The 11896-nt window shown below is 31.5% G+C and overlaps 2 protein-coding genes across 2 annotated transcripts; both read left to right on the top strand.

Moving 5' to 3' along the window:
• Positions 1 to 264: 264 nt before the first annotated feature.
• LOC106709210 (SUZ domain-containing protein 1) lies at positions 265 to 1315 on the top strand. Its single transcript, XM_014500930.2, has 3 exons — positions 265 to 327; positions 419 to 717; positions 886 to 1315. The coding sequence occupies exons 1-3, from the start codon at positions 268 to 270 to the stop codon at positions 1118 to 1120; spliced, it is 594 nt and encodes a 197-aa protein (XP_014356416.2). The 5' UTR covers positions 265 to 267; the 3' UTR covers positions 1121 to 1315.
• Positions 1316 to 6311: 4996 nt separating this feature from the next.
• Positions 6312 to 9490, top strand: LOC106707450 (tetratricopeptide repeat protein 36). The gene is made up of 4 exons (XM_045680740.1): positions 6312 to 6510; positions 7295 to 7477; positions 8987 to 9162; positions 9405 to 9490. The coding sequence occupies exons 1-4, from the start codon at positions 6390 to 6392 to the stop codon at positions 9483 to 9485; spliced, it is 561 nt and encodes a 186-aa protein (XP_045536696.1). The 5' UTR covers positions 6312 to 6389; the 3' UTR covers positions 9486 to 9490.
• The last annotated feature ends 2406 nt before the right edge of the window (positions 9491 to 11896 follow it).

Here is an 11896-nt window from a genome sequence, read left to right as displayed (position 1 = left end):
AATAAAAGTGACAGTGACAGACAGACAGATAACATAAACATTTTTATTTTACATTACAAAAAGTCTTGTTTTGAAGCAATAAATGACGAAAGAATTCTTTAGTTGAAAAGAAATTTTCGAATGTTATAGAAAACAAACAATTTTAATTATTTTTACACCAATTTTAATCAAAATCGACATGTTGAAAAACGAAAATGTTGAATCTTCTTTTTTCGTTACACATAAAATTTATTTTTCATCTGTAATGTCTGTAATCAGTCAGTCAACATGGCGGCCCAAGATGAAGTTGACGTATGTGAAAGTTGGGAGGACATGGACGATATTGGCGTAAGTTTTACTGGGATAAAGACCTGAAAGAATGTCACGCGTCTTCGCCGGCCGCTAGCAAAATCGTTGCACAAACATTTCTTTGTTTCAGTTAGACAACAAGATCAAACTAATGTCCAGTGTTCCTGCCCCTGTGAAATCTACACTGAAAGGTTGCAAGGTTACTAACGTAATAGTTGATGAGAGCGCGTGTATCGGATCTCAGTGCATGATGCCGGAGCCAGCAATTCGTATACTAAAGAGACCGTCAAGTCTGGCGAGCGGCCAGCTAAACGGAGAGAGTCGCGCGCGTCCAGTAAAGACTTTAGAACAAAGGCAAAAAGAGTACGAGCAAGCTCGCTTGCGAATACTAGGAGAAGCACGTAGCCCTGAGGATGTAATAGACGATAAGTATGTTCAGATTTTATTGTTTACATTCACAACTTTATTACTTTTTAAAAGTTTCACAGTAATACTATTGTATACTAATAGTAGTGTTAACTATATTCTAACTATATTATTCATTAATGTTAAATGGAAAACTTGTTATCAAAATAACTTTTCAAAATATTGTTACAGTTTGAAACGGTTGCAAGAGAAATTCCAAGCCAATAATATCAATGACACACAGAGTTCGGGTAAAACAAAAATCTGTCATACTGACAATGCCAAAGGAAAAGAAAAGAAAGTTTTGACACGGTTGCCAGCGGGAGCCACCGCATCTGGGATATTCCCTTCCCCACCACCTCCCGGAGTCCTAGTGATAAGAACACCAAGAGGACCTGACGGTACAAAAGGTTTTCTCCGGAGGTAGCATTGACAATGTAAGATACCTTCCTAAATTATCTTGTTAAGTATCCATCCATGATCAACCATGTCTTCAGTTAAATATCTTTATGAGTATACATTTAGTTAAGGCTTGTTTTATACCTTAATTGAATTGTGCTTAATAATTAAATTTATTATAGTTACACATGTACATTAGAGATGATTTTTGATAGTTTACCTAACACGGTTTCAATGAAATTCAGTTTATTACATTAAATTAATTACAATGTTACCATAAGTAACAGTGATTAATACAAAAAGTTTATTTACAGCAAAAAAAAAGTAATGATGGGTTCTCACTTACTTATATATATATATACAAAAGAATAGACATCACTTAGATTTTGTTTTGAAAAATAAATATAACATTACGTTTTTGTATCATGTATACAACTCATGGTAAAACTCTAAAGTTACATCGATGGCTCCTATGTCTAAGGGCCAAGGTGCAAATTGACAACTTTTCAGGAGATGCTTTCAAAGCGAAACTATATATGAATAGAGCCAAAATAGGCCCTTTTACTTCAACAAAAAATACACATTTACACCTGTAAATATGTATTTGTGTTTAGTGCATGTTGTTAACTAATCTAAGAAGTAGCTTTTAACATAAAAAAGTGAAAATCATTAATTTGTTACTTAGGCCCTTATACGTAGGAGCCAAATGTAGGACAATGATTTATTAGTTAATCAAGCATTCAATTGACTATAATTTTTTTTGTTTTATGATAAATTTTAATGGTATTTCGTAAATAAAAAAAGATTACACTAAGAAAAATTAAAATATTCTTTCAGATGTAGTCTTGGGCTTATAAATTCTAGATAAAAATAGATGCAAAACTTTTTCTAGCCATAAAATTGTCCGCATACTTTGTACATAACATTTTTTGATTTAATTTCTTTTTTTTAAACTTTTAATGTATGTAGAAAGAATTTAATGTTACATATTTTTTGAGCATTTATATTTATAGTTGTAATGAAGTTAAATAATTACATATGTATTATGTATTAATGTTTTGGAAAAGAAATTGAAAATAAAATGTGGTTTGGGAAATTATTGCTCATGTGGGAACAAAGATATTGTTATGTACAGTACAATAGTCATTGTATATAATAACCATATATCAGCTGATGGTACGATGTCATATGAATTAGACACAATGAAAATTGATTGCAAGACTTTAAAGTTTTTCTACTTCATTGATAGTTCATAACAATTATTTCCGTACTCATAGTTTGAATAAAAAAAAAATTTGTTGTTTATTGGACAAAACAATTTCATCTAGATTTTTTGTGACAAATTATCTTAGAATAATTGTTGATTAGATATTAAGCATATTTTGGTAATATTCAGCCAAATTCCCTCATAGTATACTGTTCGTAAGAAACGGGATTCTTACCACGATTAGGCTGTTTGAGGTCCCGATATTTCGGCACAGTTGCATTCACCATGTTCACGGTTTGACTGTTGTTGTACAGTTGTGTGAAAAATGTTAAAGATAGTCATATCAGTCTACCTTATTTCTGATTCTGTGACCACTACTACAAAACAGCCTAATTGTGGCAAGAATCCTATTTCTTACCAACAGTATATTAGTAAAAACCACGAAAATTTTAAATTATATATCTGTGTATTGTGTTTTTAAGAGTTTAAAGTTTTTACAATAGTTAGATTTTCAACTTCGGAATGATATCAACATGTGTTTCTTAATAAATTTATTTAAAGATTTAACATGAACAGGTACAAGCAGTATTTGTGATGAAAATTCATGTTATAAGGGATTCGGAAAGTTGGAATTTTGATATACCAATGAATGCCAATGTTATTGACTTTTAGCCACAAAGACCATTTTACTTAGAAAAAGTTTTGGTTTTTGTTCCGTTTGTATTTATTAGATGATTTTTTTTTCATTAGTGTTAAAAAATTAACTCTTCCGAATGGAAGTTTAGTGAATTTTTTTCTAAGTATGATTATTATGGATAATGTTTGAACAAAGCCTACTTAATTGTAAGCTTAAAGGATTGTGATATATAAATATATGTCTTATTGCAAGCCTTAATACTTCTAATATTTATATGTAGACTTAAAGATAATTAATTTTAGTGTGTGTTTAATTTTACATTGCTTGTATTGTAAATGCTATTATAGGACTAAGATGATGTGATCTACTGTTTGATGAGGGAGTGAGACACATATATAATAGAGAGAAAGACATGTCACATTCGATCAACTATAGTGACAAAGTTATCTGTTGTTTATGGCGCTGTTGTTAGTTTCCTCAGAAAATGTCAAATCTACTTGGTCACAAAATGGCTGAATGTAATGAACAAGGGTCTTGTGACATTTATTTAATAGGGGGAGGGGGTAGCACTGAGCTATTATATAGACTGAGAAGTTACCTGACCCGTTGGGTATAATTCAAACTAAATTATGACACTAGTGCCCTTCTGTTAATGACAAAAAAGTCATGAAATCTTTTACTTTTCGCTATCTTGTTATTGTTTTCACATTTTGTGACGGAACCAACTAATGGCAGCGCCTTTTTCAATCAGTTATATATTCTTGTTTCACGATAATTTAGTTTAATTTATGTCCATCGGGTCATCTGACCTATTAATAAAACTTAAAGTTTTCAGCAGCTGTCTTAAGAAAGATATTACAGATTATTCCAATATCTTATATATAAAATTCTCGTGTCACAATGTTCGTTCCCGTACTCCTCCGAAACGGCTTGGCCGATTCTCATGAAATTTTGTGAGCATACTGAGTAGGTCTGAGAATCGGCCAACATCTATTTTTCATACCCCTATTAAGTTTTTTTTAACTGCGCGCGGACGGAGTCGCGGGCGACAGCTAGTTATTGATAAATATTAATATTGGCATATACAATATTGGTACTTGTATTGTATTGTTTTTACAATGCATTTATATTTCATAATGAGATAATTCTAAATGGATTAACTTTTTATATCTGTGGTAATGGATTATTAAGAAAATAGACATGCCAGTAATAATGATTAGAACCATAGATAATAAAAAAATAGTTCAATTATTTTTTATTTTTCATTTTATAGTTTTTTAATGAGGCATGCATCATTTTTAAATGTGAGCTTAGACATAAAAATAAACCCTATTTTTGTAAATAGGATCTTTACGATGACTCTAAAATATATTTTTACATAATTAAACTATGAAACTTTGTGTAAATATTATATAAAGTACTTTAAATATTAAGATTGTTATACAAGTTAGTTATATTAACACATTTTGTATTAAATTTATTTAAGGGAATGTTTCAAATATTGTAAAATATATTAATTTTAAATACGGCTCAGTGATTGTGTCAATCTAAACGTAAATGAACAATTTTTACAACGTTACGAATGTATGAATAATGCGTAAGAATTTTTATTTTGAAGTTTTATATTGGAAAAGATGTCACATAATTTGACTAACATAACCTAACCTCAATTTGACACTGAATAAAGCATTTTGTTTACATATCGTCACCCCTTTCATTTTGCAAAAAAAAGGGAACAATATGGTTTAAATACAAACCTTTTGGGGTATCTTTACATGTGTCAAATGTCTACAAATGGTATATCTTTAAAAAGTTGTGCCAAAATATGTTTATATGTTGACTGATTCTAGTTGAATATGCCATTAAGGTGAATATACACTAGAGCATTTTCTCAAGCATTTCTATGTAATGTAACGTTTTAAAGTTTTAAGGGATGATATGATACAGGTTTTGTTACAAGTAAATGCTGTAGTCTATACCCACCTTTATGATTAACGTTGTTTCTTAATTGAATTTAGAATTATTATAAATGTTTATGTCTGATGTTAGTATCTTATATTGGACATAATATTAGGAGAAAATATACAATAAAATATAGCAAAGAAAAAACTTGTCTAGCTTTTGTTTTGAATTTGGAAAAGTAGCATATAACATGCTCGCATGCATCCTGCGTTGCCAGGCGTCCGGATAAAGCCGGACATAGGTAGGCTTTTTTTGCGTGTCCGGCCTAAATAAACGGTTTTCCGGCTTTTTACATTTCCCAAACGAGAGTGTATCTATTAATACTGAGACAAAATCCTAAATAATATAGGGTGTCCTTTCTACCCAAATGTCTGGCCAAACTGGCTGGTCTGTCCGGCTAGTAGGTTTGGCGACCTGGCAACCCTACATGCATCCAGCTTTCACGTCAACATCAAGCTCGTTTCGAAGATTTATCTCAACTGTCGTGGCTTTGCTGACAGACAGCAAAAAAAAAAACTGAAATTTAGTTTGAAGCAACACAAAAATGATATATTCAAGAAATATTTTTTTGTTTAGATTCTAATGGCTAACTTCAGTACATGAATCTTTGAAAAATCTTTTTTTTTAATAATATCTTTTTGTAACAAACTTAAAAAGTTTGCGCGTCGTAACTGGGCCGTAAGTTGTACATAGATGTTGTTTTGTAAGACAAGACCGATAGTTCCTAACTAGGAAAATGTTGTCCTGTCTATCGTTTTAACATGTGTTTTATATCGTAAATCGACTGTATCCCTCTCTGCATATTATTCTTTAAGTAAATTAGGATATGAATTTATATTTTAACCGAAAATATTATTAAAAAATTGTTAAAAGTATTTATGAGTAATTTTTCTTGTTTTTTTTCTAATTAAATCAATTTCAGCATGTTTCGAAACTTCCAACTGTCGGTTTCCACTGCCAAAATATACAAAAAGACTCGGCACTTAGTCAAAAATGTTTCAGCAGTGACTGAACATCTGTTCAGTTGTGATCTCAATCTCAAACTCACGGCAAATTTATATGTTCATCTAAATCTTTACGAAACTGGATCGTCTTGGACGGGACACTTTATAATTACCACTTGTAATCAAACCAAGTGAAAGATCTTGCTGGTTGCTACACTTTAAACAATATTTAAAAATGGATTGACGGTCTTGTAAATTGTAAAGTTACACGACATATAGTTTCGAAGACATGTATCGATTAATTCTTAAACACTACGCTACTAAATGTTTTTTAATAACTTCTGCCTACTCTTGGACTATCAGTCGCGGTTTGTGTGTTTATTTATTAATCATTACGTACTTATGGAATATCCAGTAGAAGAAAATTTATCAAATATGTTAATAAACGCCTCGAAAAACGAGTTTCAACAACATTCCTGGCTCAGTACGATTCGATCGTCGAAACGGTTCACTAGTCTTATAAGTAAGAAGAGAAATTACAAGTGTTATGTCGGGACTAGAGAACTTAAGCGAGGGAGACTTGGCGGCGTTAAAAATTATATTCGACCCCACAGCGGTCATTGGTGAGGTTGTTGATCGTGAAGATAAATTCCAAGATGATGAACCAGGTAATTGAATTATACTTTTAGATTTTTTTAATACTTTTTTATTGTTTTAAATCTTACTCCTATACAAAAATATATAACTAACATAGATTATAACTTTTATAAAACATCTAATTTGCTGCCTAATTAGTAGGTTAGGTACAAAGTAGGTTTTTTTTAAATGGGAAGAAATTTTCAGCAAAAAACAAATTTTGTGCGAGAAATTAAGAATTGATAAGTGAACATTGATTAAGAATTTAAAGATATTTTGTTATAGAAGTAGCTAGTAAGAAATGAGGGCAACAGAATAATTATCACAACCAGAAAGTAATATATTAGAACCCCACATAAAAGTTATTTTCAAAATGATTTCCTTATTTTAATTGGATTTGGAAAGTTTAAAAACTTGTTGTTTACGCTATGAGAAACCAGAGATAATTTTTTATTATACATTCGATATGGCTGTGGAATTTCCCGGTCAGACAAAGTTGATCAATACTATTGCATCAATTACATTAATAAATTCATAACTGATCTTAATCATAAATACTCATAGAAATATTTATGCATATTACACATTTTATAGCCCCGTTTGGTTTTTGTTAATGATGGCGATAAACAAGATTATATAAATCAAAGTTTCCCAAACTTTTTTCTTGTATCCCCTTTTTTTAAATCATACCAGTTTCGGTGTACACAATGTTGCAAATTTCTTCTCCACCTTATGAACACTTAATTTCCGTCATCGTTCATCCTCGCCGAGTCTTCCGGAATTACTGATATTATAAGTTATACTTGATATTACCAGAGCCATCAACACCAGAATATTTGGAATCAAAGGCGCTGAGATTATTTGGTGCGCGGGCAGCTGAGCAAGGCAAACTGGAGGAGGCATTGGAAGAGATGAACAAGGCAGTGGCAGCTGCGCCGGAGTTGCCCGACGCCTACAATGACAGAGCTCAAGTGCTGCGACTCATGCTGAAAGACGATGGTAACAAAAAACAATTGAAAAAAACTAATTATTTGCAGCAGTTCGTATTTTACATTACGTTAGGGAAAACGAAGTGGCAACCTACCAAATAAGCTGAAAGCGTTTTTTTATATCATAAGGTTAACGAGCAAACGGTCAACTGAGTCCGCCTAAATAGCAAAGCGACCGCGGCCCATAGACATCCGCAATTGCAGATGCGTTACCTACCTTTAATTTATAAAGGAGGGGACGCACAGAAAGAAGATATACCCTCTAACTATGCGTCCCCTCCTCTGTTAAATCCACTTCCCATCCTTTCCTTATAAAAGAAGGGTGGGAAGGGAACGTGGACTAAAATTAGGCCTCCAATCGTTGTGTTAATGCTAGAATATAGTCCAATGACAAGATCAGAACCCATCCAACGACTGGTAATTGGGTAATATTAATTTGTAACCAAAAGTCGACAAATCAAAATTTATTTCTCATTTTTATTGTTCAATTAGAGGAAAAGCAGTTGTGTTGATTACATGGAGCGGTATAAGGATAAAGATATTTGTATTACATCGATTTAAATTTATAATTTCCTTTTATTTTCCTTAACTTTAACATTCTTCAGTTACCATGAGGAAATTAGTGTATGTTTTGTTATGATTCATATTACTAATATTATAAATGCGAAAGTTTAGATGGATGGATGTTTGTTTGAATGTATCTCCAGAACGACTTAAAGGATCTCAATGAAATTTAGCATAGATGTAGACCATAGTCTGGAAGAACACATCGGCTACTTTATTTAGTTACTTAAAAAAAAAACTTAATAAGTAACCTATGTGTTCTGAAGCCGTTCTGGAGATACCTTCAAACAACCATCCATCCATCTAAATATTCGCATTTATAATATTAGTAATATGAATCATAACAAAACATACACTAATTTCCTCATGGTAACTGAAGAATGTAAAAGTTAAGGAAAATAAAAGGAAATTATAAATTTAAATCGATGTAATACAAACATCTTTATCCTTATACCGCTCCATGTAATCAATACAACTGCTTTTCCTCTAATTGAACAATAAAAAGAGAAATAAATTTTGATTTGGCGACTGTTGGTAACAAATTAATATTACCCAATTACCAGTTGTTAGGTAATGGGATCTGATCTTGTCATTAAACTATATCCTAGCATTAACACAACGATTGGAGGCATAATTTTAGTCCACTTTCCCTTCGCCACCCTTTTTTATAAGGAAAGGAGGGGAAGATGAAATGGATTTAACGGATTAGGGAATGCGTAGGAAGAGGATATGTCTTCTTTCTGTGCGTCACCTCCTCTATCAATAGATGGATGGATGGATGTTAGAAGGTACCCAGAACGGCTCAAAGGATATGGATGAAATTTGGCATATATATGGAGATCATAGTCTGGAATAACACATAGACTACTTTTAAAGATTTTTTTGAATTCCGACCGGACGGAGTCGCTTGCAACAGCTAGTGAAATATATACTCCATAACATTTATCTTTGCCAGAGGCGATGTCGGACTTGGATCGCGCGTTACAGCTGACAGAGGGCCGGCGGTGCCGTGTGCGCGCGTTCGCGCTCTGTCAACGTGGCCTGTTGCTGCGCAAGCGCGGAGCGGAGGACGAGGCGCGCGCTGCCTTCACAGAGGCTGCCACTATCGGTAGCAGCTTTGCTAAGAAACAGGTCACTATATTCACATAATACTGGAAATAAAAACCTTTAGTTATAAAACAGAGACCTGCAAATAAAGCTAAGAAATCACCACTTGACATTTACATTAGTTATTTGTCCTACTCTTCCATTTTACCTTTTCTTAAGAATGGATAATGAACATTTATTTATTAGAAAAAATTTCATATTCTTTTTTTTTAATTAGTTAATCTATTAAAATGTTATAAAGTAATTTCTATTCTTGTATCTGTCAGGTTGTGGAAATGAATCCTTATGCCGCTCTCTGCAACCAGATGCTGAGCCAAGTGTTGCGGGGGGACAAGATCAAACTATAATAACATATATAGGTACTGCTGATATTTATATATAATTATATATTATATAGACGAATATATGTATGTTTTGTAATAAATTCTAATTAATTCAGAATAGTAGTATTTATTTTTAAAAATTAACCTACACTTGATCTGAAATACTGGCGAAAGCTATAAAATTTATGATCATTGCTTGTCTTTAGTCTTTTTGTATAACCCAAAAAATATATTAATTGTGGGTTTCCTACACTAAAATTTCTGTACAGAACATATCGTTATCTCTGTACAGAACATATCGTTATCTCTGTACAGAACATATCGTTATCTCTGTACAGAACATATCGTTATCTTTGTACAGAACATATCGTTATCTCTGTACCGAACATGTCGTTATCTTTGTACAGAAAATATCGTTATCTTTGTACAGAACATATCGTTATCTCTGTACAGAACATATCGTTATCGCTGTCAATACTGATTTTGGTCTCAGAAACTTACTATTAGACACTGTTTATTTAAAAACGTGTTTTATTTTTTTCACTGCCTCCGATTGTTATTATGGACTTCAACGTGGTTATATGTTTAACTGCTATCGGTATAAGTACTTCATTATTTATTGATCGCATTTCGTAAACTAACTCATAATAAAGTTTTAATAACCATGATATGTTATGTTATGTTGAGAAAACCCGCCCCGTCAGTCATGGTATAAAAAGGTTGATGAATGTTTAAGCAAAAATTTTACTGAAACGTTTTCAAGTTTTCATGGTAAGGCTCAGTGTGTTTTGTTGTTTTTTAGTGTGGTGTGTTTTTTATTGTGTAAATAGGAAGGAATATAAATAAAACACACGAGGAATCTAATGATTTAGAAATTTATTTTATTGAGTACAATCCATCATCAATTCGAAATTCTAAACAAACCATAGACCCGAACAAAGGTCTGACCATCGACAATCATTCCGAAAACCCTAAAAATGACGATTTGACGAAACGACATTTGAAAAATGACGAATTTAATACTACAAATAGAAATACTGTGACTACAATAATAAAATCACACGAAAGGTCACGTGACACCGCCACAAGTTCAATGTTAAAATTTGATAATATTAAATCTTGTAAGAGGCGACAGTGTTAGGTACATACGCAAATACAAAAGTGCACTTTTATTATAATAATAATCACGTGGCACAGTTTTATATAGTTTTCTCCAAGTAGTATTTTGTTACTAAAATAATGACGTACAGATTTTATATGGAAATACGATATTTTAACTACAAACCAATTGTCATAAAAGAACAAGATTTTAGTATAAAGTATGCGAACTTTTAACAATAAATAAAAAAAATCAATATCAAAAACTATTTTGGCACATATTCAAAACATAATCGAGTGAATACATTTATAAGCTTTTGTTGTGAAATTAAGAAAGAAAAATTTTTAAAACTGTGTCACGTGACGCGTGAAATAGTATATCACAGAGAGTTGTTACACAGTGAGAATATATTAAAGACCGCGTTTTGCTACATTATTTAAATTTAATTGGTTATTATAGAGTTAACTAGATGGCGCCACATGTTCCATTTATATTGTCAAATACTCAGTGTAATAAATGGAGAAATATTTAAAGATAATAAAGTTGGTAAATAACAATTTCAAGTAACCAGATTAAGCCAAACGCGTTTAAAAAATTAATTTATAAATAGTTGGCAACAATATTTTAGTGAATAAAACTCGAATGTTATAAATTAACGCGAACGTGCCATAAATATTGAGGCAAAGGTAAAACATCGATTGTTACTAGTGATGTACATTCATTGATTTAAAAAAAATAGTCAAACGTCAAATGTCAAATGAGAAAAACTTAAATGATATTAATACTGATTAGTGATCGGGGGGTAACTGTAGTCCGTTCACATCACTAGTAACTGTCAAATAACGAGACTGTATTTTATTATCTATATAAATTGGAAAAATATTTTAAATATAATTTTTGGCACAGGCGACGTGCGTGGTATGCGGAAACGTCGAATGTTAAATATTAATACAGTTTTTTTTAATATATTAAATATTAATAAGAAGTACGCTAAAACCTGTATTAACTACGGGCTTAATCTAAGAAAAGTGACTTTAGGCCTATTAAGATACGACAAATGGCTGATCGCTTAAGCTAAATGTTTTTTTTTTTTTCGCGAAATATTTTTTAATAAAAATAAAGGAGCATATTAATAATATAAGAGTGATTTACAGAACAAACTAGTGCGTGATAATATTTTTAATCTATGCTTAATAATATCAACTTTTTTTATTAACTAATATCTCACTGAACACAATTCGAACTATTAATAATAAGATAATATAATTTATTGTAATATAGTTTTAACGTAAATACTTTGAATTAAATAAAATTAAAAAAAAATGCAATGATATAA

The sequence above is a fragment of the Papilio machaon genome, chromosome 13 (genome assembly GCF_912999745.1).
Source record: "Papilio machaon chromosome 13, ilPapMach1.1, whole genome shotgun sequence".
Classification (NCBI taxonomy): domain Eukaryota; kingdom Metazoa; phylum Arthropoda; class Insecta; order Lepidoptera; family Papilionidae; genus Papilio; species Papilio machaon.
Note: the sequence above shows the minus strand (reverse complement) of the source record. Positions and strands in the feature narration are given on the sequence as shown.

What these genes read in the sequence shown, in the direction of transcription:
- LOC106707450 (XM_045680740.1), top strand. Translation starts at nt 6,390, where the DNA reads ATGTCGGGACTAGAGAACTTAAGCGAGGGAGACTTGGCGGCGTTAAAA. An exon ending in ACTCATGCTGAAAGACGATG is followed by an intron (nt 7,478 to 8,986) that starts GTAACAAAAAAC and finishes TATCTTTGCCAG; the next exon opens with AGGCGATGTCGGACTTGGAT. An exon ending in GCAGCTTTGCTAAGAAACAG is followed by an intron (nt 9,163 to 9,404) that starts GTCACTATATTC and finishes TGTATCTGTCAG; the next exon opens with GTTGTGGAAATGAATCCTTA.
- LOC106709210 (XM_014500930.2), top strand. Translation starts at nt 268, where the DNA reads ATGGCGGCCCAAGATGAAGTTGACGTATGTGAAAGTTGGGAGGACATG. An exon ending in AGGACATGGACGATATTGGC is followed by an intron (nt 328 to 418) that starts GTAAGTTTTACT and finishes TCTTTGTTTCAG; the next exon opens with TTAGACAACAAGATCAAACT. An exon ending in GAGGATGTAATAGACGATAA is followed by an intron (nt 718 to 885) that starts GTATGTTCAGAT and finishes ATATTGTTACAG; the next exon opens with TTTGAAACGGTTGCAAGAGA.